Source organism: Sapajus apella, unplaced genomic scaffold (genome assembly GCF_009761245.1).
Source record: "Sapajus apella isolate SASKATOON/1434 unplaced genomic scaffold, GSC_monkey_1.0 scaffold128, whole genome shotgun sequence".
Taxonomy (NCBI): Eukaryota; Metazoa; Chordata; class Mammalia; order Primates; family Cebidae; genus Sapajus; species Sapajus apella.
In genome coordinates, this window is record NW_022437068.1 from 4412102 (window position 1) to 4437072 (window position 24971).

Consider the following 24971-nt stretch of genomic DNA (forward strand, 5'->3'; position numbering starts at 1 on the left):
CTGGAGACTGAGTTCAGCTGAGGCCAGCCCCAAGTCCCCTGTCCCCCTCCCACTGCCTGCAGCCCCCTCCCTCAGCAGGGGCGGCACTTCCCACCAGGCTGGGCTTCCGTTTTTGAGCAGGTTTGCCTTGTGATTTCCCCTGGCAGCTGCGGAATCAGCTTCCTCCTCGGAGCACAGATCATTCTGAGCAGCCGACGCCTTTACTTCTCCTTTAAAATTTTTTTTTTAATTTTACTTTTAGGATAAAGGAAAGAAAAAGCTGGGGGAAAGGCTTTTTAGAAAATTCCTTCGGTGCAGAATTAATGGCTTGTGAAAGTCAGGGCCGGCAGGCGAGAAGGGGGTGGGGAGCCAGGCTCCCAGTAAGCTCCCCTCCTCCCTGCCGCCCTGGCCCACAGGTCACCCCGAGCTGGGCACCTGGTCCACCTTTTCCCAGGACCCCACCCTGGCAGGAAGGTGTCATCTGGGGCCTCCCAGGTCTCCCCTTCCAGAGCTTGTTCCCTTGGTGGTGGGGGGGGGGGGTCACAATTTTAATTTTGAAACAACTTATTTTTTAGTGAGGCAAGTAATTCATATTCAGTGAAAAAAGTTACCTAGTTACCTAGACCCTAGGAAAAGCATCCCTTGGAGTGGTGAAGAGCCCACCTCACCTCTTCCCTGCAGCTGCAGGGTTGCTGAGGGGTGGGACCCAGCCTGGTTGGGGCAGCTGGGGAGACGGCTCAGCACCCACCTTCCAGGGCTGTCCCCAACTCGAACACACACAGGATGGAGTCGGGCAGGTCAGTACTGGCGCTGAGAGAGAGGAGAAACGGAGGGGCGGCTCTCTGGGGAATGGCTTCCCGGGCAGAGGGAGCGCCCAGGCCAGAGGTCCTGAGGCAGGACCGAGCTGGTGATATTTGAGGCACAGAAATGAGGCCAGTGTGGCTGGGGTGAAGGAGCAAGGGCGAGGGGGCTGTGGGATGGAGTTAGATCAGGGGACCCATGGGAGGAGGTAGGATTCAAGATTTATTCTGAGTGTCCTGGAAATCATGGGAGGGCTTGAATGGTGGGGTGGGGGGAGACCTGCTTTGCATTTTTAAAGGGCTCATTTGGCAGCTGTGTTAGCCAATAGGCAATGTCAGTGTGGCGGGCAAGAGTGGTCCTGGCAAATGAAGAGGGCCGGGAGGGCTGTCCAGGTGAGAAGAGGGCTGCCCAAAAGCTTTTGAGGTAGGTATGATTTGCCCTGAATTTTATTTCTTTTGTGATCAGCAGTTGAACCTGGGTAACTTCTACTTCATAATAACATAAGCAGCAATCATGTCTGAAATGCAATAGTATCAGCTAACACTTCCTGGGCACTTACTTTGGGCCATGTACTGCATAAACACTTTAAAATGAAGGACTCCCAGCACTTTGGGAGGCCAAGGCAGGTGGATCACGAGGTCAGGAGTTCAAGACCAGACTGGCCAACATGGTAAAATCCCGTCCCTACCAAAAAATACGAAAAGTAGCTGGGCATGGTGGCTCGTGCCTGTAATCCCAGGTACTTGGGAGGCTGAGGTAGAAGAATTGCTTGAGCCGGGACCTGGGAGGCAGAGTTTGCAGTGAGCCGAGATCACGCCACTGCACTCCAGCCTGGGCTACAGAGCGAGACTCCATCTCAAACAAAAAACAAAAAATAAAAAATAAAGGATTCATCCCAGCCTCTAAGTGACAGATGCCGTGTATGTACCCATTTTGTAGTTGAGTAGACTGAGGCTCAGAGGTGAAGTGCCTTGCCCGGGTCACCACCCGCTGTCCTTTGGAAGACCATTCCTTCCTGTATGTTGGTCCAGGCTATCCCCAGCCCATCCTACCTCTGGGCTCAGTGCTTGGCCCCCAGGGATGTGCTGGAAACAGCCCCAGCATAAAAGCCCATCCGGCCGAAACTGTGTTTATTTGCCCAAGGATAGAAGGACCCACTATTTGTTGCTTTCTTTTGAAAACTAGTTGAGCCTTTGTGCAACAACCAGGCAGGCACATCATCAGTGGTTTAAGCCTGCAAAAACCATAGACAAGGAATTGAAAAAGAAAAGTCTCTCTCAAGCTTTGCCCTAAAGATGGCTCCAATGCTGCATTCTGGTGACCTCCTCGAGTCCTACTCAGAGCCTCTGATTTCCAAATGCAGCTGAGGCGTGGGCTCAAGTCTGCTGCCTGGGTCAGTCCTGGGGGCATGACATTGCAGTTAGCCATCTTCCTCTCTGAGTCTCAGTTTCCCCATCTGTGAGATAGGGCCCCCAGGACTGCTAGGGTTCTGGGAGTCAGTGTACTGGCCTGGTACAGTGTCAATTCCCAGTAAATGTAGCCTGTTGTTATGTTTACTGTCGTGAGTAGTATTACTTTACTGTTTATGCACCAGTTTGGGCTCACGACATCCTGTGACTTTTCTTGTAATCGGCATGGGCTTATGGTGTCACTGCGGGGTGGGGGCTGCTCTCATGGATGACAAGCCATGACGGACGAACTCCGTGCCGTCTGACATGTCTGTGTCCCCTTTTCACTCCTCGGCATCACCCTTGTGCCTGTGTCTTTTTGGATTTGCATAGTTATTGTCTCAGGGTCACTTCCTAGAGGCCTGTTTTCTATTTTTGTACAAATTGTACCAGGAACTTTTGGACATACCAAGACCCAGCAGAAGGAAGGGAAGGTAGGAGCAAGTTCAGGGGAGGGCCCAGACGTGGAGTCACCTCTCACAGCTGCCCTGTGAGCCGCAGCCAATTTGCTGCTGGAGGGCATGGGTGACACTGGGCCCATGTGGACTAGGACTGTGTATTGTGACACACCCATTTGTCCCCACTGTAATGTGGGCTGATGAGGGGATGGGTGCTTGGGGAGGGAAGGAAGGGCTGCAGTTTAGGGAGGCCTCCACCTGGAGTCGTGCAAGCTGCTGGGGCTTTGGGGTAGTGGTCCTGGGGTCGGAGCAGACACCTGGCAGGAGAAAAGCCTGTGGTTGCTGTGGAGACACAGAGCCAACGGGGCTGTAGGAAAACAGCCGAGGCAAGAGGCATACCTCCTGGGTGTCAGTGGGTAAGCTGAGGCTGACGTGACCTCCAGTGATCTGGTGTTGACTCTCTGCTCTTCCCAGCTGTGCCCAGCCAGGGCATGGAGGTGTAGCTCTCACCCTGGCTGGCTTCCTGAGACTCTTTAAAATCAAACCTGACCTGTTCGCTTGCCTGCTGGTTCCCATATACCTTGAACGTCATCTCCCTGGGGCAGCTCTTTAACCAACGCAAGGTCAGGGCTGGGCCTGGGCTTGGGGATGGGGTCTCACTTGTGTTTGGGCCTCAGCCCAGCACCAGGGATATAAAGTAGGAACAAGACTTGAAAGCTCTCATGCCAGGGCCTGAGACCCCAGCCTGCTGTGCGGGTGGGGAGCTGGAGAGGTTCTGGAGGCCAGGTCTGACGTGCCGTTCCTCTTCCAGCTCCATCCAGAGCACCTGGACTGTGGAGCCCCTCATCTGCAGCACCCACTGTCCATCCTGCAGCCCCTGGAGGCTACGCCCATATTCCGCGCCCTGGGCCTCACCTCTGTGGCCGTGGCCAGCATCGACAACTACACGGCGGTCTTCCTGGGCACGGTCAATGGGCGGCTCCTCAAGGTAGGCACAGGGTGGGGAAGGGGTTGGGGTGGGAGGCTCCCCTGGGGGTGGGCTGAGGGGGGTCAGTCTATACTCGGGGCTACTACAGGTCGAGCCTGACTCTGTTTTCTCCCACTTGCCTAGCACTTTACAGTTTATAAAGTTTTTGCAAGTTTTTTTTTCCGCTACCGCTCATAATATAGGTGTCTTCTGTACAGAGGAGGGAAAGCAGGGCTCGGAGAGGGCCCTCTCTCGGAGGCTGTAGGACCGGGGCTTTGAAGGCGGACGAGTCTGAGTTCAAATGTCTGGGTTCTGCCATTTGTTGGCCCTTTGACCTTGGGCAACACATATTCTCTCTCCAGGCCTCAGTTTCCCTGTCTGTTAAGGGCTGTAAGCTGTTGTAGGGCTTTGGCAGGTTAAGGCCCCAGCCTGGTAAGCAGGGACGTGCATTCGTTTTTCCTCCCCAGCCCTGCGGGCCGCCCCATCCCAGGGTGATTGGCGGGAGTTAACTGTACCCCAGCCCGTGGCCCTGAGATCCTGGAACTGGGAGGAGATGCCCAGAATCCAGTTTCCCTGCTCTGGGGCAGGATGGACATGGTGGGTCCTGGGCCAGACCCCCAGGTGCAGCCCTGGACCTACCCCCAACCCAGCCACCTCTCCTGCTCCCTGTCAGGAGACTCAGCTAAGCACCACCATTCCATTCATGCACCAGGGCTGGCCTATCTGCTCAGATCTGATCATCCAAGTCCCCCCACCCACTGCTTGGGCAGACGTTGTGGGCTGCGTGGACATGGGGAGTGGAATCCCAGGACCCCACCGCTGCAGTGGGGGAGAGCAAGGAAGTAGGGCTTGGGTGCGTCCTCAGCCTTTGGGCCCCCCATTGAGGGTCCCCAGTGGAGGCAGTGGCTAATGGGGCTCGTGGTTTGGGGCCAGATAGTAGCATTTGGAGTCTGGCTCCACCGCTTCCAGCTTTGTGACCAGGGAGCAGTCGCTTCTCCCCTCCGAGCCTTGGTGCGCTGGCTTGGGAACATGAGCCAGGCCCCTCCTCCATCCCCTGACACCAACGAGGCTGCTTTACCCAGAGCTTAAAGGGCATCATCTTACTTAATTCTCATACCCCTGCTAGGGATGCAGAGGCATGATTCCCATGCCACAGATGAGGACGTTGAGGCTCTGAGAGGCGAAATGACTGCCCCAGAGTCACACAGCAGGAGCTGGCCCACAGCCTACACGGCGCCACAGCCTGGAGCCCCTCACCTACCACCCTACGCAGTGTGGCCTCTGTCTCCGGCCAACCCTGCCCCGCTCGGGCCTTAAATCACCACAACCAGCACAGGCCCTGGGGTACAGTAGGTGCTCAATAAACAATTGAAGGAGGGAAATGAACTGAGTGTTCACTGGATGCCTGGAGGTAGGGAGCCCCTGCAAGGCTCCACCTAGAGCCCACCTGGGACAGGAGTGTCTCAGGCTGGGACAAAGCCTGTGGAAGCGTGGGGAGAAGGTAATTTTGACTTGGTGTGTAGAGGCTTCTGGGCCTCATGTGTGCATTGCTAGAAGGGGAAGGGAAGAAATATTCCAGAGGAGAGCACAGCACAGGCAAAGGCCTGGAGGCTGGAATGTGTGAGCAGGGTTGAGGGGTGGAGGTGAGCCTGAGGTTGTCTGGGTTAGATCACCAGGGCTTCAAGTGCCAGAACAGGTTCATTCCATAAGCCGAAGGGAGTCATGAAGGGCTTGGGAGCCCCAGGAGGAAGGCTAGGGAAGGAGCTGGCCTGGGAGGCATCCAGATCACTGGCCCCACCTCCAGATGCCCAGCCCGGGGCTGGCAGGGCCCAGACAAGGCAGCACACTGGGAACGGCGGGCGGCGGGCAGGTGAGAAAGAGCAGAGTTTGGTAGGGCTCTGACGGGCATCGTGCTCCTCAGGAGGACACGCAGAGGGTCCCTCAGAGCCAGAGAGCTTCTAGGCCCCAGGTAGTCCTGGTCTTCCTCCTCCCTGTGCCTTGGTTCCACACCCCCAGCCTTAAGCCTTGGGCTGTGGGGTCAGGCGGGCCTGGTTTGCATTGTAGCCTTGAGATCTCTTCACTTTGTGCCTCTTGCCAGTTCCCTCGGCCGCTCCCAGACTCAGATTCCTCCTCTGTGAAATGGGCATGGGGGGAGGAATGAGACGTCAGCCCAGGAATGAACCCCGGGCCTGACCCCGCCAGCCTGGCCTGTCTTATTTGATGCTCATGGCTCGCCTGCCCATTAGCTCAGCAAACAGGCTCAGAGAGGGGAGGCAACTTGTATGACTTAAACAGTGTGGAGCTCATCGGTGTCAAAGCCAGAATCCAAACCCAAGCCCCTGCCCTTAGCCATGGTGCCTGACAGCCTCCCAGAGCACGTCTTGTAAACTGCAAAGCCCGCACGCATTCACAGGGCGGGATGCATTGGAGAAGAGCCCAGAGGGAGCTCATGGGGGGCACAGCAGAGGCAGAAGCATTGAGGCTGGGCCCAGCGCCCTCCCCTGCATGCCTGTGATTTCCACCCCACCTGAAGGGTCCAAGACAGGATGGGGAGGTGGAGCCCCCAGACCTGGCTCAGGTTGTCCCCTGGGTTTGGCCTCCCCCTTCTATGGGCTCCAGTACCCTGATGCCTGCCACCCCCGCAGATCAGCCTGAATGAGAACATGCAGGTGGTGAGCAGGCGGGTGGTGACCGTGGCCTACGGGGAGCCCGTGCACCATGTCATGCAGTTTGACCCAGCAGACTCCGGTTACCTTTATCTGATGACATCCCACCAGGTGAGGCCAGAGCCCCAGCCCAATGCCATCCCAGTGCTAGCGAGCTCTCTTGCTTGCCTGGCTTTTGCACATGCTGTTCCTCTTCCAGGAGCACCCTCCTCCCTCCATCACCCTTATCTGCTGCCTCCACCTTGCCCTCTGTCTCTCAGCATGGATCCCGCCTCTGCAAGGAAATCTTGTCTCCCATGTTCTCCCATTAAAGTATTGAGCCTCAGTTTCCCTAGCCTCTCATGGCCCTTGCCATGCTGACCATACCACCTCCCCAAGAGAGAGGCTGGCAGTCCCATTGAGCTGGATCCCCACCTCTGCCCCCAGATAGCCAAGGTGAAGGTCGCTGCCTGCGATGTGCACTCCACCTGTGGGGACTGCGTGGGTGCGGCAGATGCCTACTGTGGCTGGTGCGCCCTGGAGTCACGGTGAGGCTGGAGACCAGCAGCAGCTGGGCCAGGAGGGCTGTGGGGGTGGGAGGAGCCAACCTGGGTCCTGACCCTGTGGTGCCACCCCAGGTGCACCTTGCAGCAGGACTGCGCCAACTCCAGCCAGCAGCATTTCTGGACCAGTGCCAGTGAGGGCTCCAGCCGCTGTCCTGCCATGACCATCCTCCCTGCTGAGATCGATATGCACCAGGAGTACCCAGTGAGTCCCTGGGGAGGCAAGGCCCAGCTCAGGATACAGAGGGGAGCCTCTCTTCACCCAACACCCAGACCCTGAGAGGTGGAGACCCCCACCCATGGTGACCCAAGGACCTGAAAACAAATAGAACAGTGACAATGACTGGGCTTTCCCGAGCACCTAGTAGGAGACAGGCACGTGCTCTGTGTGTGATGTCCTGCTCTGTTAGGCCTCACACACCCTGTGAAGCAGATTCTTTTAACATCCCCATTTTACAGGTGGGGAAACTGAGGCACCGAGGGTAAAAACGACTTGCTGCAGGTCACACAGCTAGGTAGTGGTAGCGCTGAAATCTAAACTCAGGCAGCTTCCAGAGACCCAGGAGGGAGGGGACAAGTTGGAGGATGGGAGGACAGCGAGTCCCATCCACCTTTTCCCAGCACAGGGAGGGGAGGAGGGACCACCAGGTACCAGACTGCAGTTTCTCATCTCAGAAACATAAACCTGTAAGGCAGGGGGCTGGGGCTTCCCCTGGCTTGTGCAGCCTTGGCGGTGGGGGATTCTGGGCCCTGGCAAGGGGTGGGAGCTGAGGGTCAGACAGTTCTGGGCCCCGTACAGCCAGCTCTCAGTGACTTCTGTGAGGATGGGGGTCCTCCTCTCTCACCCTGGGGTGTTCTGACAGCCCAGCCCCGGCCTGTAGCTGCTTAGCATCTGAGGTTCCTCTGCCCCACCCTGGTGTTAATCACACATCACAGAGTTCTTCCCTCATTCATTCAGTCATTCATTCCTTGGACAAATATTATTGAGCACCTACTATGTGCCAAGCACAGCTCTAGACCCTGGGGACACATCAGTGATCAGGACAGACCCCTGGCCCCAAGCTCGTTGGGGAGGAGAATAGGCAAGATAAAACCTGAAGGTGATGCTAAGTACTGTGGAGAAAACGAAAGCGGAGCGGGGGTGGGGAGCAGGTTGTGGGTGCAGACATCTCAGGCCAGGTCCCCTCGGGCAGAGGGAACTGCCAGTGCAAAGGGCCTGAAGCAGGAACAAGATCACCTGTTTTGGAGAGTATTAGGGGATGGGGTCAGAGGTCACAGGGGCCAGATCATGCAGAGCCTTCTTGACCACTGTAAGAGGTTTCATTTTGCAGCTGGGGAAACTGAGGCTCAGAGGGTCACATGTAGGGCATAGCCTTCTAGCCCTGAGTCCTGGCTTCACCACCCCTTCCCCTAGGGGACATTCAGGCAGGGCCAGACGTCATCGCTGGGTCGGTGCACAGCCCTACGACTGACTGTGAGGGGCGTAGCCCAGGCCCCCAGAGCTGAGGGCCCCTTGCCCCCAGGGCATGATCTTGCAGGTCTCAGGCAGCCTGCCCAGCCTCAGCACCATGGAGATGGCCTGTGACTATGGGAACGATATCCGCACCGTGGCTCGGGTCCCGGGCCCTGCCTTTGGTCACCAGATTGCCTACTGCAACCTCCTGCCGAGGGACCGGTTCCCGCCCTTCCCCCCCAACCAGGGTAAGCACACTGGGCTATTGGCACAGCCCTGGAGGGGCAGAATGGTGGACTTTCAGGCATGGGGATGGCAGGGGGCCCGAGGCCACAGTCTCTGATGTTGGTGGCAATCCCTGCCCCCATGCCCTCTCCCTGGCTTCCCCATCCATTGCAGACCACATGACCATCGAGATGTCTGTGAGGGTCAATGGGCGGAACATCGTCAGGGCCAATTTCACCATCTACGACTGCAGCCGAATTGCACAAGTGTACCCCCACACAGCGTGAGTGGCGTGGGGGGCTTGCCTCCAAGTGGTGGAGGGAGGGACTCATCCCCAGGAAGGGTCTTTGCTGTCAGGGGGCCCTGGGAAGAAAAATCATAGCATCGTAGAGGTAGACAGGCCTCTGAGTTGTTTATTCACCAGCACATTTATTCATTCCACAATAAATACATACTGCCTGATGCCCGGCCTCTGCAGACAGCCAGGCTGGACGGGGCAAAGAACTTTGATTATACTCAGTTTAGTCTCCTAAAGGCCCCGTCTCTTCTAACTCCTCTTTGTATACCTCTTATAGCAGGCTGCTCACTACCTTAAAGACCCAATCCCTCCCAGGCAGCTCTGACGTGAGAAAGACCTTTCCCTGTGCTGGGATCTGCCTTCTGGGTTCAGTTCCTGGAACAGGGATGAAGTGAGGGGTGGGGAACCAGGAGTTGAGGGACCCCCTGTCTTCCAGCTGCACCAGTTGCCTGTCGGCACAGTGGCCCTGTTTCTGGTGCGCCCAGCAGCACTCCTGTGTCTCCAACCAGACCCGGTGCGAGGCCTCGCCAAACCCCACGGTAAGCCAGGCTTGGGGGTCCCCCTGCCTCTACTGTTTCATTACCTTTTTTTAAAAAAAATTCACACATTGAGAGAGTATCCATGCCCTTGCATATTCCTCCTTAGCTTTGGCTTTAACAGCGATGAGGGGCTCATCACATACCGTGGCGCGCGGAACCCACCCCCGTTGCTGGACATACCGAGTACTTCCTCTTTCTTTCGTTTCGATATAGCCAGGGCACTATGCATATCCTTGATGATTCCCTGACGACTGCTTCTTAGAATGACATATTGGGGTGATGGTGTGGCCATAGTTTTACACCTTGAGCTCAACTGCCTTCCAGAAAGCCTGAGCCAGTTTACACCCCCACCTGCAGTAGGAATACCATTTCAACAACCCTAGGTGTTCAGGGCATTCATTTGTCCTCAAGGCCTACAGAGGTGATTTGCTTAAGGTCGCCCAGCCAGGCAGTACCAGATTGGGCCTTAACCCAAGTCCCTCTGCTCCTGGAGCCCATATTCTCCCCTCTTCTGAAAACTAGGAACTGGGTGGAAAGGGCCCTGCCTGGGTTTCTGCACCAGCGGTGGCATCCCAAGGGCAGGTGGTGCTGCAGCTGTCCCTGGACAGGGAGGACAGGCTGGCCTCAGAAACCACACGCTCCCGGGTCCTCTTGCTGGTGTCAGTCCCTAGGGGCCTGCAGTCTGACTCCCGGGTCCTCTTGCTCGTGTCAGTCCCTAGGGGCCTGCAGTCTGACTCCATGATTGTTGAGGGGCCAGGCCTGCCCCGGTACTGCATGGCGGCTGGGTTCAATCAACTAAATGGTGATTAAATGGTGAGAAGGGGCAAGAGGAGGAAATGTAAAAATGGATCAATCTAGGCTTTTTAGTGTAAAAATACAGTAAAAATGGACATGCCACATACCTCGCCCCTGGTTGGTTTCTGGGACGTGTTCACTTTCCAGGTGGCCTCTCACCTTTGCCCAGGAACCCTCTAAGGCCACTGCAGCCCATGCCAGGGATGGCAAAGTGGGATGCCTGGGACATTGGCTGTGGCGATAAGGCCCAGCCAGGTGGGATGTGCCAGGGTCCTAAGATCACAGCTCGTCTCCTCTCAGACCTGGCCCATATCAGGGCTGAGGAGGGCTGGGGTGGAGCACGAGGGTCCCGGCAGCTCATCTCTCCAGGAAAAGGCTGCTCCTGCCCATTTGCCAGATGGCACAACTGAGGTAGCCAACATGGCACCTGGTGTCCTAGCTCCCTACAGAAGGAGGTCACTGGGGCCCCACCCTGGGCACACATCCTAGGGAAGCAGCCCCAGCACCCAGAGCCTCTGCAGCTCCAGCCTCTTGGCACTGGGCTCAGAGAATCTTCTGAGGTGCTAAGGAAGGGGCTGGGAGCACCTCCTGCCTGACCCCCATAACTGCTTTGAAGAAGAGCCCAGCAGGGGCCATGCTTAACTCAAAGAGGGGCATTGTAGGGGTGCTGCCAGCATGGGAGGGGAGCCCAGTGGAGTCTGTGCAGCTAAACCATAGGGGAGCCCTGGGCTGCTCCTGGACCTCCAGATTCTACAGTCAGGGCCCCACTAGGACTCCTGCTCTTGTTTGGGGCCCCCATCTCAACCACATCTTCCTTCCAGCCAAAAGCCTCAGGTGGGACTGTGGCTGTGTGATCTTGGGGAAGCTACTGAATCTCTCTATGCCTCTGTTTCTCCATCTATAAAACGGAAACTGCCTCAACGGCTTTGGTGGGGATCTGGAATTATGCCCGTTAGGCACCAACTCTATACTTGGCACATAGTAGGTACTCACTACAAAGCCACCATACACCTTGGGAACTGAGGGCCACTGTGTGGGTGGGCCAGAGATGATTTCTCTTGAGAGGGGACCTTTTGCCAGTTCTTAAGAGATGCATAGGAGCTCACCAGCTGGGAGGGGGTTCCATGGCAGTGCCCCTTCAGATGGCTGTCCCCCGGGTCTGCAGTTCTGCAGGCCAGGAGCTGGGCTGGGGGCACGAAGAAGGGCTATGTGAGAATTACTGCAATCTAGCAGAAGAGGCAGCTCTGTCCCAGGCTTGCAGGAGGCTCTGAACTGATGCTTAATTTGGCATTTAATGAAGTGCCAGTTAGTCGTAGTGGCACCATGGTCTCTGGGCAGACAGTGGGCAGCAGGATCTGCACACCACCTGGCCCCTCGGGAGCTGGAAGAAGTGTCCCTGGGAAGGGAGGTGCTAGGGCCTGAGCCTCCTGCCGCGTTCCCATTGTCCCTCATGGTCCCCACACGAAAGACGTGGGAGGTGGAGGATGCTGGAAGGAGGGCTCCAGCTTTGGGGGAGGCAGGGAGGAAGCTGGATGTGCACCCTGTTTGCAGGTGCTGGAGGGATGAGGTAGCTTCCCAAGGACCACTCTTAGGGGTGAGTGATCACGAGGGGCCAGTGCAGAGAGTGGAGTAGTAGGAACATGGGGGCAATTGTGGGGGCCCCTGGGGGTGCAGAGAGGTAGGAAGGGACCAGGCCAGGGGGACTCAGGGTCCCTGGATCGTTGAGTGCCCTGATGGTATGGGACACCATTTCTACCCTTGGAGCTTAGGAGAGGCCCTGTGAGAGCCATGAGGACTCCTCCAGCCTCGGTTCTGTAGAATAGGGGTGAATATCCACATGGCCAAGGGTTACAAGTGGCCAAGGGAAGTGGGGTGGCCCTTGGGCATGGTCCCACATCATTCGCTGTGGGGGCCCTCTTGTGAGAACGCCTCCTGCCCTGACTCTCACGCCTCAGGCTTCTCATTGGCACCTACCCACCGATGGGCTGGGGCCAGGAGGACAGGCTGGGTCCCTGCCAGCTGCAAAGCAGATCTGGCAGCGGCTTGAAGGCCCGAGTGGAAACGTGGGTTCCGTGCCCTGGGATTCCATAGGGTTTACACACAGCACAGGAGGGCAGCCTGAGGTCTGCAGAGGGCCTGGGGCCGGCTCTGTGTGGGGGCTTTGCCTAGAGAGAGCCTTTCCTTGGTGTAGGAGCACGGAGGCCTGGAGAGGGTCAGTGGCTCGTGTGCTCTGACACAGGGAGCCGGCAGCACCCAGGCCTGGCTATGCTGCTGCTCCAGCCAAGGCTCCTGAGGTCTATACCAGGCCCTGTCCCTTGGAGAACTCACCACTCTGGCCTCGTGGTCAGCAAACGTTCTGGACAACTGGAGTGTTCCTGTGCTGGCCATTTCACCGTAGGCAAACTGTTTTGCTCCTATGTGTCTCAGTTTCCCATTCTGTAAAATGAGTGTAATGATAGCGTCTACCTTCTAGGGTTGTTGGGAGCAGAACACAGAGTGCAAAGTGCTCAGAACGGTCCCGGCGGAGGGAGGGCTAGATGAGCTGGCAACGCCACAGTATCCGTTATCATCATCTGTGCTGTTGTGGGCACTGGCATCCTCTTGACGTCTGGTTTTGGGCTGGGGTCCTGAGGGAAATCAGTCCCTATCCTGCCCTTATCTGATGTGGAATAAAGAAGTCCCCTACATTTGTCCCAAGGCCTTTGGCCTGGCCGGATGACCTCATGTGGACACACGTGGCCCATGGGCGCTTTTGCTTCTTGGCCTGATTCTAACCCAGATCCTTCCACAACCAGACTTGGGCAGGAGGGCAGAGTAGGAAGCCCCTGGGCTGAAGAGTGGTTGTAGGCTCCTTGGCATGGGTGTGGCTGCTCCAAGGTCCCCAGTTCTGCTCTGCTTATGGTCCCCGCAGGTCAGACTCAGGAGTGGGAGGAGGCAGGAATGGCTCACCGGAGCCACCAGGGCTGGAGGACCCAGGGCAGGCTGAGGGGTCTGTACTTCCTAGCTCAGAGCAGTCACTAGTGGATGTGGTGGGAACAGCCCTGCCCCTGGTCTCTGCCCTTCCCCCAGGCCTCAGTTTCTTGTTCTGTGCAGTGGGGCCTGGACCTCAGGAGCCTGGAGACAGCCTTGAATCCCTGCAGTGGGGTTGGATGTCTGCATCTTAACAATGCCCCAGCTCAGAGGACACCAGAGTCGGGCGTCTGGGGCTTCGGGGACCGGCCCTGCGCTCTGCCTCGGGCAACTCACTGTGCTCAGAGGCTCAGAATCTCCCCTTCCATCCTTCCACCCTTCCTCCTTCCTCTTCCCTTCCATCCCTCCTCCCTTCTCCCTCCCTCCCTCCCTCCCTTCCCTCCCTCCCTCCTTTCCTTTCTCCTCCCTCCTTTCCCCCCTCCTCCCTCCCTCCCTGAAGCAGCTGCTTCACCAGGCCTCAGTGACTTCACCACTAAACAAGGGCCAATCACGTGCTGTGACCCCGAGAGCCCGGGCCCTTCCTGGGAGTATCTGGGGCTGGCACCTTCACCCAGAGGCTGTGACTTGTACTCAGGCCATGGGGAGGGGTGTCCCCTGGAGACTTGTGGTACCTGGCCCTCTGAAATGTCCTCCTGGCGTTCGGAGCCCTCCCTGTGCCTTTCCTATGGGCTGTTGGGAAGCTCTAGATTTTTCTTTTCTGAATTGCTTAACACGGGCCAGTCAGGAAGCTGGAGTTTCAGCCCTAGGGGTGTCTCGGGGAGTGGGTGCAGCTCCTGGTTCTACTGCTGGGAAAGGTAAGGCCCAGAGACAGGGAGGAGCTGGGCCTGGAGCTCAGCCTGCCAGCCTCCTCTGAGGCCCGGGAGCACTCGTGGAGGAAACTGGGCCCAAGACCAGGCGAGTTATCCCATCTGCCTATGCCCACCTTCCTCATCTTTAAATGGGGCCAATGTGACCTGCCCATAGGTTGGAAGGCAGTGGTAGGTGGGAGGCACAGGGTGGTGGTGGCCATTAGGACTAAATGACTAGAGTTTTCTCCCCAGGGAGGCAGGACCGCACGGGGCAGGCTGGGGCACAGTGAGTCCTCCTGCCTCTTCTCTGAAATGCTCCTGTGTCACTCTCTCCTCCGGTTTCCTCTGCAGAGCCCTCAGGACTGCCCCCGGACCCTGCCCTCACCCCTGGCGCCCGTGCCCACGGGTGGCTCTCAGAACATCCTGGTGCCTCTGGCCAACGCTGCCTTTTTCCAAGTAAGTAGAGGCCAGGCCAGTCCCAGGTGGGGCCAGGAGGAGGCCAGGAGCACGCAGGTCACTAACTGCCCCTGTGTCCCGGTGTGACCCCTGCTCTGGGTCTGTTGCAGCGCCATGGTTCCTGTGTGGGCTTTGCTTTTCTTTCTCTGAGTTTCCACATTCCACATGAGGAAGCCCCACTCTGGTTGCAGGAAGAGGAAGTGGTGAGGGCCAGGCCAAGGGGGACAGCCAGGTGCCAGCAGCTGCCAAAAGGAAGCCAGTGCCCCCAGGCTGTCCTGCCCATGCTGCAGCTGGAGGGTGGACACTGCCCGTGTTGGGCCCTATCCCGCCTCCCCTTAGCCTAAGCTGTGACCTGGACACACCCGCCCACCGCCAAGCCCGCTGCCCTGTGGTTGGCTTCCATGTCTTCCCTGCAGAAGGACCGGAGAACCTCTCAGCCACCCCATTCCTCATTGTCCAGATGGGGAAGATGAGGCCCAGGAAGGAAAAGTAGACGATACTGGGTCACACAGCACAGGGCTGGACTTCTGCTTGGCCCTGGACTCCCTATCCAGTGCTCGTCTTTGCAACCAGCCCCGCCCTCACCATCTGGGCTGGGGGTGGGGACGCAGCTCCTTTCTGGTCCCCTCCTGGAGGCACGTCTTGGGTGGGAAGCGTTGATGAGTCCTGGAGGCATGCCAGCCATCCCCCTCCCCAGCTCCCTGGAACTCGCCATCTGTTGCTTCCATGGAGGAGCTGAGGCCCATGAGGGCTGTCACACGTGGGGGCCACGTGCCGGGCATCTGGGATGTGTTGGGAGGCCTGCCCTCAGCCCTCAAGCCCCACCCTGCAAGAGTTGGGGCAAGCGCCTCCAGGAGCAGCCAGGGGCCTGAGTGGGTGGGCAGGATGGCTCTGCCCCTGGGCTGTGGGCCCGGGGATGGGGAGGCAAGAGCCTGACTTGAGTCCTGGGGATTCTTCCCAGCTGTGTGGCGGGGCAGCCTCTGCTCTGATTGCGCTGCAGGGGCCCCTGCCCTCCTGCCCCCTGGCCTGCTCCTAGAACACTGAAGGCAGCCGGTGGGGGCCTGTTCGCTGAGCGTACACCCTGGGGAGGCCTGGGACAGGCTGGCTGTGCTATCCTGAGGTGGCTGAGGACTCAGAGGAGGGACCCGTCTCCAGCTCAGCATGGCAGGGGACAACACAGGTTTTTGGCCCCGTCAGCAGCCACTTTCCTGTGTTAGCTTCCGGGCTGGGACCCCAGAAAAAGAGAGAGATTGACCTGCACTCTCCTCAGGGTGTCACATCTGCCAGCCACAGGGACATAAACAGGAAGCTCTGCCACGCGGCTGGCTGGGGCTTGGCTTAATACACAAAACCTGAGTCTGTTCACTCAGCAAATAGTACTGGTGCTGCTCCTGAGAGGGCCAGATGAGCCTGGGGAACTGAGCCCTGTGTACCCATGACACAAACATTATTGGATACTTCCTGCATACTAATGATAGCAAGCACATATGAGGCACCTACAGTGTGCAGCCCTCTGAGGTACACAGTCTCCGGTTTTCCCTGCAACCCTACTCCCGTTGTCCAGGTAGGAAAACCAAGCCTCAGAGAAGTGGAGGCGACTTGCATGAGGTCACACAGCTGGGAAGATGCAGAGGTGGGGTTTGAACCCAGGCCGGGGCTCTTCCAGCTGCTTTCTGCTGCCCTTAGGGGTGGTGTCAGAGGGGCTGAGGCCCAGCCCTCACCCTCCTGAGTGGGAGAGGAGACAAGTAAACAGCAGGGCAAGGGGCTAAGGGTGGTGCCCGGCACACAGGGATGGGGGCAGCTCTCGGAGCTTCACAGCGCCCCAGCAGACACCTGAATACTTGCTGCTGAGGCAATGAATGAGGATCAAGTGAGGCACACCCCTTTGATTTGAGGGGAGCATCTGGGAAGACTTCAGAACAGGGGGCTTCTGAGCTGGATTGAGCTTTGCTGGGTGGTAGGAAGAGAGACAGCTATTCAGGTGGAGGGGAAGGCTTGGGCAAAGGCCGGGGCAGGAGAGCCTGGCTGTGTTGAGTGTTGGGGCACACCTGGGCAGGGCCTGGTAGGGCAAGGTAGGAGGTGGTAAGGCTGGAAGAGCAGGGGAGCCCCACTGGGAGTGGTGCCTTAGGAGCTGAATACAAGGACCCTGGGTCAGACCATTGGGGATGCTGGAGAGGCTTTTAGTGGCGCTGAGAGCACGAGGCCAAAGTTCTTGGCATTCTTGCATTCTTGGCCTCCCTCAAGCACTGGATGTGATGGCCGGGAAGGGGATCTGGGGGAACGAGACAGCCCGGACAAAGGACTGACAGTTCAACGAAGCCCACCTTTCCAACAGCAGCCCATGCTGTCCTGCTGGAGTTGGAGGGCGATGCATGCTGGCTTGGCTTTCCTCAAACCCGCCTCCCACTCCGTTTCCCACAGGGTGCAGCCCTGGAGTGTAGTTTTGGGCTGGAGGAGGTCTTCGAGGCTGTGTGGGTGAATGAGTCCATCGTACGCTGTGACCAGGTGGTGGTGAGTGGGGTGACTCCAGCATGGGTGGAGGGTGGGCCTGCATAAGTCCAGATGCTGTACTCCTCACCCTGCCCTGCCCCTCTGTACCTTCTGCTTCCCCATCCCCCATCCCCAGCAGCCCCACCCTCATCTGCCTCTAGGACACCCACCCCCAGCAGAGCCCCAGACACCACCCACGCCCCCATGCTCTTTTCCGTCCTTTTGCAGCTGCATACGACCCAGAAAAGCCAGGTGTTCCCACTCAGTCTCCAGCTAAAGGGGCAGCCAGCCCGATTCCTGGACAGCCCTGAGCCCATGACAGGTGGGCCATGGGGCCTCAGCGCGGTGGGTGGGGCTCAGCCTTGTGGGACTTATTCCAGTGGTTGCCCCAAAGCCACAGATGTCCCCATGTTGTTCCCCAGCACATACACAGCCTCATATCCCAGCCCTGCCATTCTGCCCCAGGCTCCAGGCCTTAGAGTCTCCATGCCTGCTTTCCCCTGCCTTTCCAAGCCTGCTTATACCCATGCAAAACAGCACATAGTCTCTGCAGAGCTTGTGAGGACCTGCTGAGCCGGGGCTCGCCCATCCTTGAGCGCGGCATCTGGGGCAGGGTTGAGCACCCCGCGCCCCTCGAATGGTGGCTGCACAGTTGCTGGGACTGTCTGTGTTGGGTCAACTCTCCAGACGCCCCTCTGTTCACGGGGAGTCTTGGGCATCCCTGGTGGATGTGGTGCCCTCCAGATTCCCACCATGAAGGCCCCAGAACATCCCTGCATACCCAAGGCCCTGGAGAACCCTCCCTGCCCTCCTCCTTGGGCTACTTGGAGGGTTTGAAGCTCCCGAGTCCTCAGAGCCCACATTACTCAGGGGTCTCCAGCATCCTGGGTCCCCACCAGGGGTGATCCGACCCACTGAGACCTGGGTAGAGCTCCACCACCCACAGGCCTTGTGAGCTTGGGTGAGTCCCTCCTCTCTCAGCCTCAGCCTCCTCTCCATAAAGTGAGCCTGACCCGAGGCTCCCAGCTGGAGTCTGTGAGGGGAAGGAAATCAATCAAGCGGGCACTGTGCCCAGCACAGACCCCGGGGTTTGGGGAAAGGGCTAAGAACCTCACGGGGTCCTGAACCCCAGAACCAGGACTGCCTCTGGGTGGGACACCACACTGATGGTGAGTGTGAAGGGGACACCGCTGATGGGGCGCACTCTGAGAGTGGGGCTGACTGAGCTACCCCACGTCTCTCTAGCCGTGGTCTACAACTGCGCCACTGGCAGCCCTGACTGTTCCCAGTGCCTGGGCCGTGAAGACCTGGGTCACCTGTGCGTGTGGAGTGACGGCTGCCGCCTGCGGGGTCCCCTGCAGCCCCTGCCTGGCACCTGCCCTGCCCCCGAGATCCGTGAGGTAAGCAAGCCCTGTGGAGGCACGTGGCACCTGCACACCGGCATGGCATGTGCAGCACCCAGGAGGGTCCCGCTCCTTGGGGACTCAATGGCACACACACCAGCACCTGGGTGCAGGATCACCTGTGAACAAAAGGAAGTGCTCTGCTCACAGAGCTGACGTTTCAGTGGGGGAGGTGGACAGTAATAAATAAGGAGATGAATAAATTATCATAGAGGGAATTGGAAGTGTGGCATGGTGGAGACGCCGAGGGCTGAGTGTCGTTATTTTTGGGGATACCGTGATCACTAAAGCCACCAATGACGTGACCAGACATGGCCCCTGGGAGCTGACCTCAGCATCCTCCAGGAGATCCGCTAAGTGGCGTCCCCAGGCCAATGTGGGCTCAGTAACACACACCCAGGTTGTCCTTGGCAGTGCGGTGTCCTGCCAAGTGGTCACAGTCCCAGCCCTGCCTGAGCCTCCAGACCTTCCTTTAAGCAGCGGGTCTGCATGCCCTGCCCTGCTAGGTGCTTATGACTGCGGTCAGAAGCCTGCTGGCCTCCCATCCTCAGACCCTATTCGCCCCTCTCTCGGTTCACCTGGCAGATTGAACCCCTGAGTGGCCCGTTGGACGGCGGGACCCTGCTGACCATCCGAGGCAGGAACCTGGGCCGGCGGCTCAGTGACGTGGCCCACGGCGTGTGGATTGGTGGGGTGGCCTGTGAGCCACTGCCTGACAGATACACGGTGTCGGAGGAGTGAGTAGCCACGGTGCCCCTGCCCACCCTCTCCAACAGTGTCAGCCTCTGCTCTCTGTCCCCCCCACCCCCCTACCCGTCCTAAATCCTCACTCTACTGCTCTCTGGCCACCTGTTGCTTTCGGGCCTCTGGCCCTGTGCCAAAGCCGTTCCCACCACACATCCTGCCATTTCTGCTCGGGGCATCTGCTTTATGCTTCCAGCTCGGGCCCTGATGCCCACTCCTCTGGGAAGCCCTCACAGGCTACCCGAGCTCAGCCCTTCTTCCACCTAAGCCTTGCTCTGAGGAAAATCATTTCCAGTTAAGAAAGGCTGGGGCTACTGGCATGCTTAGAGATCTGGGCCTTGCCCAGAGGGGCCCTAGGCAATGTGCGTGAGCAGAGACAGTTGGCTTTCCTTTCGGGAGGCCGTGCATCAGGCATGTGGAAGAACCGGCGTCTACCAGCCCAGCCCAGCAGATGTTCTCGTGATCAGAGACCGTCTTATCCCACCTCCTTGTCTTACAGTTGCAGAAGGGTGGGAAACTCACGGGGTGAATTATACCTAGAAGGCATTGGAAGTGTGGCATGGAGTGGGATGATCCCTTAGCCTGGCTCCAGGGTGGCTGTGGGGGCTGAGGACCTGCTGGCCGCCCCCACTGACCACAGCATCTCCCCTCAGGATTGTGTGTGTCACGGGGCCAGCCCCAGGGCTACTCTCAGACGTGGTGACAGTGAACGCCTCCAAGGAGGGCAAGTCTCGGGACCGCTTCTCCTACGTGGTAAGGGGGGCTGCAGCCCACCATCCGGCCCACCCAGCACGCACGCTCCCAGGGGCTGGCCTAAGGCCCAAATACCTGCCTTCCTCCCACAGCTGCCCCTGGTCCACTCCCTGGAGCCTGCCATGGGCCCCAAGGCTGGGGGCACCAGGATCACCATCCATGGGAGTGATCTCCACGTGGGCTCCGAGCTCCAGGTCCTGATGAATGACACAGACCCCTGCAGGGAGCTCATGTAAGCCCCTAGGCCTGGCCCACCTCTTCCAGCCCAGAGAAATCAATGTGCTCAGGGACTGGCCGGCTGGAGGTGACATCCTTGAGCCAAGTGTCACCTGGGTCTTCACTGGCCGTGTCCCCTAAGCCAAGCCCCTTCCCCTCTCTGAGCCTTAGTTTCCTCAGCTGGTAATAATAGTACCAGTAATTGGGAGAAGGGCTTTGTGCCAGGTATACAGTAGGTGCTCCTTAAGTGACAGCTGTGATGAGAAGGGTGTTGATGGCACACTCAGATATTCAGACTGGCCCAGGGGTATGGTGAGTGGCAGGGATGTGGTTGGAGCCTCGTGGCAAAACACCTTTGTCTTTGTTATGCACTTATTGTGTACCAGACCCTACTAATGGGCATTGCTGTGGACACCAAGAGGAGCCCAGTATAGCCCTCAGGCGAAGGGCAGACACACCCACAGGAAGTCGGAACATCTAGCAGGGCCAGGATTGGGAGAAAAGTCAATGCCTTCAGGGATCTGGGAAGAGAGGCTTTACCAGGGGTGGGGACAGGAGAGAAGATTTGGGAAGGCTTTCCAGAGAAGGTGGGATGGGGCAGAATTTGAAAGTATAAGGAAACAGTTGGGTGCTAACAGGGCAGAAGATGAGTTGGGACCAGTTGAGGAGGCCTTGAATCCCGGGCCAAGTGCATGGGCCTGTGCCCCAGGTCTCAGGGGCTTTGGCGGTGGGTGAGCTGCAGGAGGCAGGCCCTGCTGATAAGCTGCTGCTCCCCCAGGCGCACAGACACCAGCGTCGCCTGCACTGTGCCTGAGGCGGCCCTGGCGGCTCCGGTGCCCGTGTGTGTGCGCTTCGAGCGTCGGGACTGCGTGCACGGCAACCTCACCTTCTGGTACACGGAGAACCCAGTCATCACAGCCATCAGTCCCCACCGCAGCCCTGTCAGGTGAGACTGATACCTCTCCCTTCCCCCAGGCTCTCTGGGGCTACAGATGGACTGATGGGTCTCGTCATCCCCCACAGTGGCGGCAGGACCATCACGGTGGCTGGCGAGCATTTCCATATGGTGCAGAATGTGTCCATGACCGTGCACCACATCGGCCGGGAGCCCACGGTGAGGCAGCTGGGGGCCTGATGGGTGGGAGGGGGTGGCCCAGGCACAGCCAGGGCCCTAACTGACCAGGTCTCCTCTGACTGCATCACCATCCCCTCTTCCTCCCTCTGCCTCCGTGTCTCCTCAAACCCCACTTCCCCTGTCTCTCCATGTCCGTCCATCCATCCTGCATCCATGCCTCGGCCCCTGGCCCTCCTGCACTAGCTCTGCAAGGTTCTCAACTCCACCCTCATCACCTGCCCATCCCCTGGGGCCCTGAGCAACGCATCGGCGCCAGTGGACTTCTTCATCAATGGGCGGGCCTACGCAGATGAGCTGGCTGTGGCTGAGGAGCTGCTGGACCCTGAGGAGGCACAGCAGGGCAGCAGGTTCCACCTGGACTACCTCCCCAACCCACAGTTCTCCACGGCCAAGAGGGAAAAATGGATCAAGCACCACCCCGGGGAACCCCTCACCCTCGTCATCCACGTGAGCACCTCAGGGGCTGGGTAGGCGGGGGTGAGAGAGCCAGCCTCAGCCGTGGGCCTCAGGAGCACCTCCCCACGAGTGCCCCCCTTTGCATCCACAGAAGGAGCAGGACAGTCTGGGGCTCCAGAGTCACGAGTACCAGGTCAAGATAGGCCAAGTGAGCTGCGACATCCAGATTGTCTCTGACAGAGTCATCCACTGCTCGGTCAACGAGTCCCTGGGCGAGACTGAGGGGCAGCTGCCCATCACAGTGAGTGGATGGGGTGCCGGAGCAGGGCAGACCCAGCCCCCAGCCCTGGCCTGTCTGCCAAGCATCTGCCCCTTACCCAGCACCTGAACTCACTGAGCATTTTCACGCTCAATAGCTCAGGCCAGCAAAGCAAAGCAGAGCTTTACATCCCCACTTGACTGAGGCCCAAGAACTTAGTGACTTGCTTGAGGTCAGTGATGGGTCCCATCAGACCCGATGGGGCTGGATGTTCAGAAGCCATGAGCAGTTGTCCCCATATCACTTGGTGTCTATCCTAGAGCCTGGGCTGCCAGGCCTTGTGTAGAGGCATGGAGGGCAGGGGAGCAGGAAGAGCAGAGAGAGGCCAGAATGCGGGATCTTTTCTGCACTGTATCTGCCTGCATGCCTCCTGGGATGGGGAGCTCACTCTCTCCCAAGTAGCACGTGCCACCCCAGGATGGCTCTGACTGGGAAAGTTCCCTTTTACCTGTACCTCAATTGCAGTCCTGCCCTCTTGAGTCCTCACGCCTTACCTGCCCACTGGTCCCAGGGCAGCCCTGCAGATACTTGGGGACAGCACCCAAGCCCCATGAACTGCCTTCCTCTGGCTCATCCACCACTCCTCCCAGGCTGCAATAATAATCACAGCCCTTGTATTGAGTCACCTGTGCCAGGCCCAGGACCAAGGGCTTGACAAGCCCTCATTTAGCCCTCCCAGTGTCCCCAGGAGGTGGACTTTGTCATCTCTATGTTATCAATGTGGCACCTGAGGCTCAGAGAGATTAGGTAATTTGCCCAAGGCCACACAGCAAGTGAGGAGCAGAACCAGAGCATAAGTCCAGGAAAGCTACAACCCCCTTCCCCAACCTCTGTACAGATCCAGGTAGGGAACTTCAACCAGACCATCGCCACACTGCAGCTGGGGGGCAGCGAGACAGCCATCGTCGTGTCCATCGTCATCTGTAGCATCCTGCTGCTGCTCTCCGTGGTGGGTAAGGAGCCCCACCCTCAGGATACCCTGGAGGGCAGGCCTGCCACCTTGTCCCAGCCCTGCTGAAGATTGGCAGATGGGAGAAGGCAGGAGGGGATGCAGCACAGCTTGAACAAAGGCTTGGCCGTGGGAACAGGTTAGGCACCCGGAGGTCGGGGGAGGTGTGAACCGGCCCCAGCGACAATGCACCAATGGGTAGAAGATGGTAGGTGGTGGGGGGGGGATATGCTGGGCCCAGGCCATGAATGCCAAGCAGAGAAATTTGGAACCATCTTCTCCCATCAATAGGGAGCTACTGAAGATACTTAAGAGAGGGTTACTCAGGGAAAATTAACCTACATGTCTGGTGGGCTATATCACTGTCAAAATAATGGTCATGAAAGCAATAGACTCCATGTAGCAGAGAAACCGGAGCCATCATATGCTACTGGAGCGAACATAAAAAGGGCAGCTGCTTTGGAAAACATTTTGGCAGTTTCTATGACGGGAAACATAGAATTACCCTATGACCTATGACCCAGCAATTACACTCCTAGCTGTCTGCTCAAGAGAAATGAAAACTCATCCATGCAAAAACTTGTAGACACGTTTATAGCAACATTATTTATAATAACCAAGAAGTCAAAACAACCCAAATATCCATCAATGATAAATGGTTAAACGAAATGTGATCTATTTATATAATGGAGAATTATCCATAAAAGGAGTGGAGTACTGACCCACGCCACCATAGGCATGCACCTTGAAAATGTGACGCTAACCAAAAGAAAACTCACTGAAGGCTGCATATTGTATGATACCATTTCTTTCTTTTTTTTTTTACTTTAGGTACATACTATATCTGGCATTTCTCCCCATGTAATCCCTCCCCACCCCCCGCTGTCTCTCCCCTACCCCCCTAACTACCCCAGTGTGTGATGCTCCTCTCCCTGAGTCCACTTGTTCTCATTTCTATGAAATGTGTAGAATAGGGAAATCCATAGACCAAAAGCTGAATGGCGATTGCCAGGGGCTGGGGAGAGGATGAATGGGAGTGACTGCTGAATGGGAACAGGTCTTCTTAGGGCAGTAAAAATGATCTAAAATTAGTGGTGGTGGTTGCACAACTCGGTGAATATACTAGAAACCACTGAATTAGGCCAGGCACAGTGGCTCATACCTGTAGTCCTAGTACTTTGGGAGGCCAAGGTGGATGGATAACTTGAGCCCAGGAGTTCAAGACCAGCTTGGGCAACATGGTAAAACTTTACCTCTACAAAATTACCTGGGCATGGTGGTGCAAGTCTGTAATCCCAGCTACTTGGGAGGCTGAGGTGGGAGGATCACCTGAGCCTGGGAGGTCAAGGCTGCAGTGAGCTGTGATCACACCACTGTACTTCAGCCTGGGTGTCAGAGCAAGACTCTGTCTCAAAAGAAAGAAGAAGAAACTATTGAAGTATACACTTCAAATTACTGAATTATATGGTATATATATTATATCGCAATAAAGCTGTTTTATTTTTAAAATGAGTATATTCAATGCAGAAAATTTTTGGAAAAACTGAAAGAAGATAAAAGGAAAAAAAAATACCCATCATTAATACCCTGTGTATTTTTGTGTGTTTCCTCCCAGTCTCTCTTCTGAAAATACTATATATTAATAGATTTTTTTTTTTTTTTTTTTTGAGATGGAGTTTCACTCTTGTTGCCCAGGCTGGAGCGATCTTGGCTCACCTCAACCTCTGTCTGTCAGGTTCAGGCAATTCTCCTGCCTCAGCCTTCTGAGTAGTTGGGATTACAGGTGCCTGCCACCACGCCTGGCTAATTTTTATATTTTTAGTAGAGACAGGGTTTCTCCATGTTGGTCAGGCTGGTCTCGAACTCCTGACCTAAGATGATCCACCCACCTTGGCCTCCCAAAATGCTGGGATTATAGGCGTGAGCCGCCACGCCCAGCCTTAATAGATATTTTAATACATTATATATATTTATATTATATATATTGTGTATATATTTATACATATATATTCCTTCCCTTCCCAGAAAAGGATTATAATGTAATACTGCTTTGTAATCTGCTTTTAAAAGTTTCTTAATTTACAAGTAACACCTGGTCATGGTAGAAGGAACAGAAGATGCTCAAAAGCAGAAAGAAAACGGAAGTCACCTCGAATCCTCTCACCCATGGAAAGCCACTGTTAACCACTATTAGACACACACACACACACACACACACACACACACACACACACACACACA

General features: G+C 57.1%; 1 protein-coding gene across 2 annotated transcripts in view; it reads left to right on the forward strand.

Moving 5' to 3' along the window:
* The window catches only part of PLXND1 (plexin D1), a 51539-nt gene that overhangs the window by 14104 nt on the left and 12464 nt on the right, over positions 1-24971 (forward strand). For both annotated transcript variants that reach the window (XM_032262383.1, XM_032262384.1), the window contains exons 2-20: positions 3438-3614; positions 6239-6370; positions 6686-6786; positions 6877-7006; positions 8325-8502; positions 8654-8762; positions 9214-9316; positions 14221-14325; positions 16747-16836; positions 17044-17137; positions 18061-18215; positions 18804-18955; positions 19616-19715; positions 19808-19947; positions 20710-20877; positions 20955-21045; positions 21250-21513; positions 21614-21763; positions 22620-22734. In XM_032262383.1, coding sequence (XP_032118274.1) covers positions 3438-3614; positions 6239-6370; positions 6686-6786; positions 6877-7006; positions 8325-8502; positions 8654-8762; positions 9214-9316; positions 14221-14325; positions 16747-16836; positions 17044-17137; positions 18061-18215; positions 18804-18955; positions 19616-19715; positions 19808-19947; positions 20710-20877; positions 20955-21045; positions 21250-21513; positions 21614-21763; positions 22620-22734 — 2554 coding nt within the window. The remainder of the gene's footprint in view (positions 1-3437; positions 3615-6238; positions 6371-6685; positions 6787-6876; positions 7007-8324; positions 8503-8653; positions 8763-9213; positions 9317-14220; positions 14326-16746; positions 16837-17043; positions 17138-18060; positions 18216-18803; positions 18956-19615; positions 19716-19807; positions 19948-20709; positions 20878-20954; positions 21046-21249; positions 21514-21613; positions 21764-22619; positions 22735-24971) is intronic.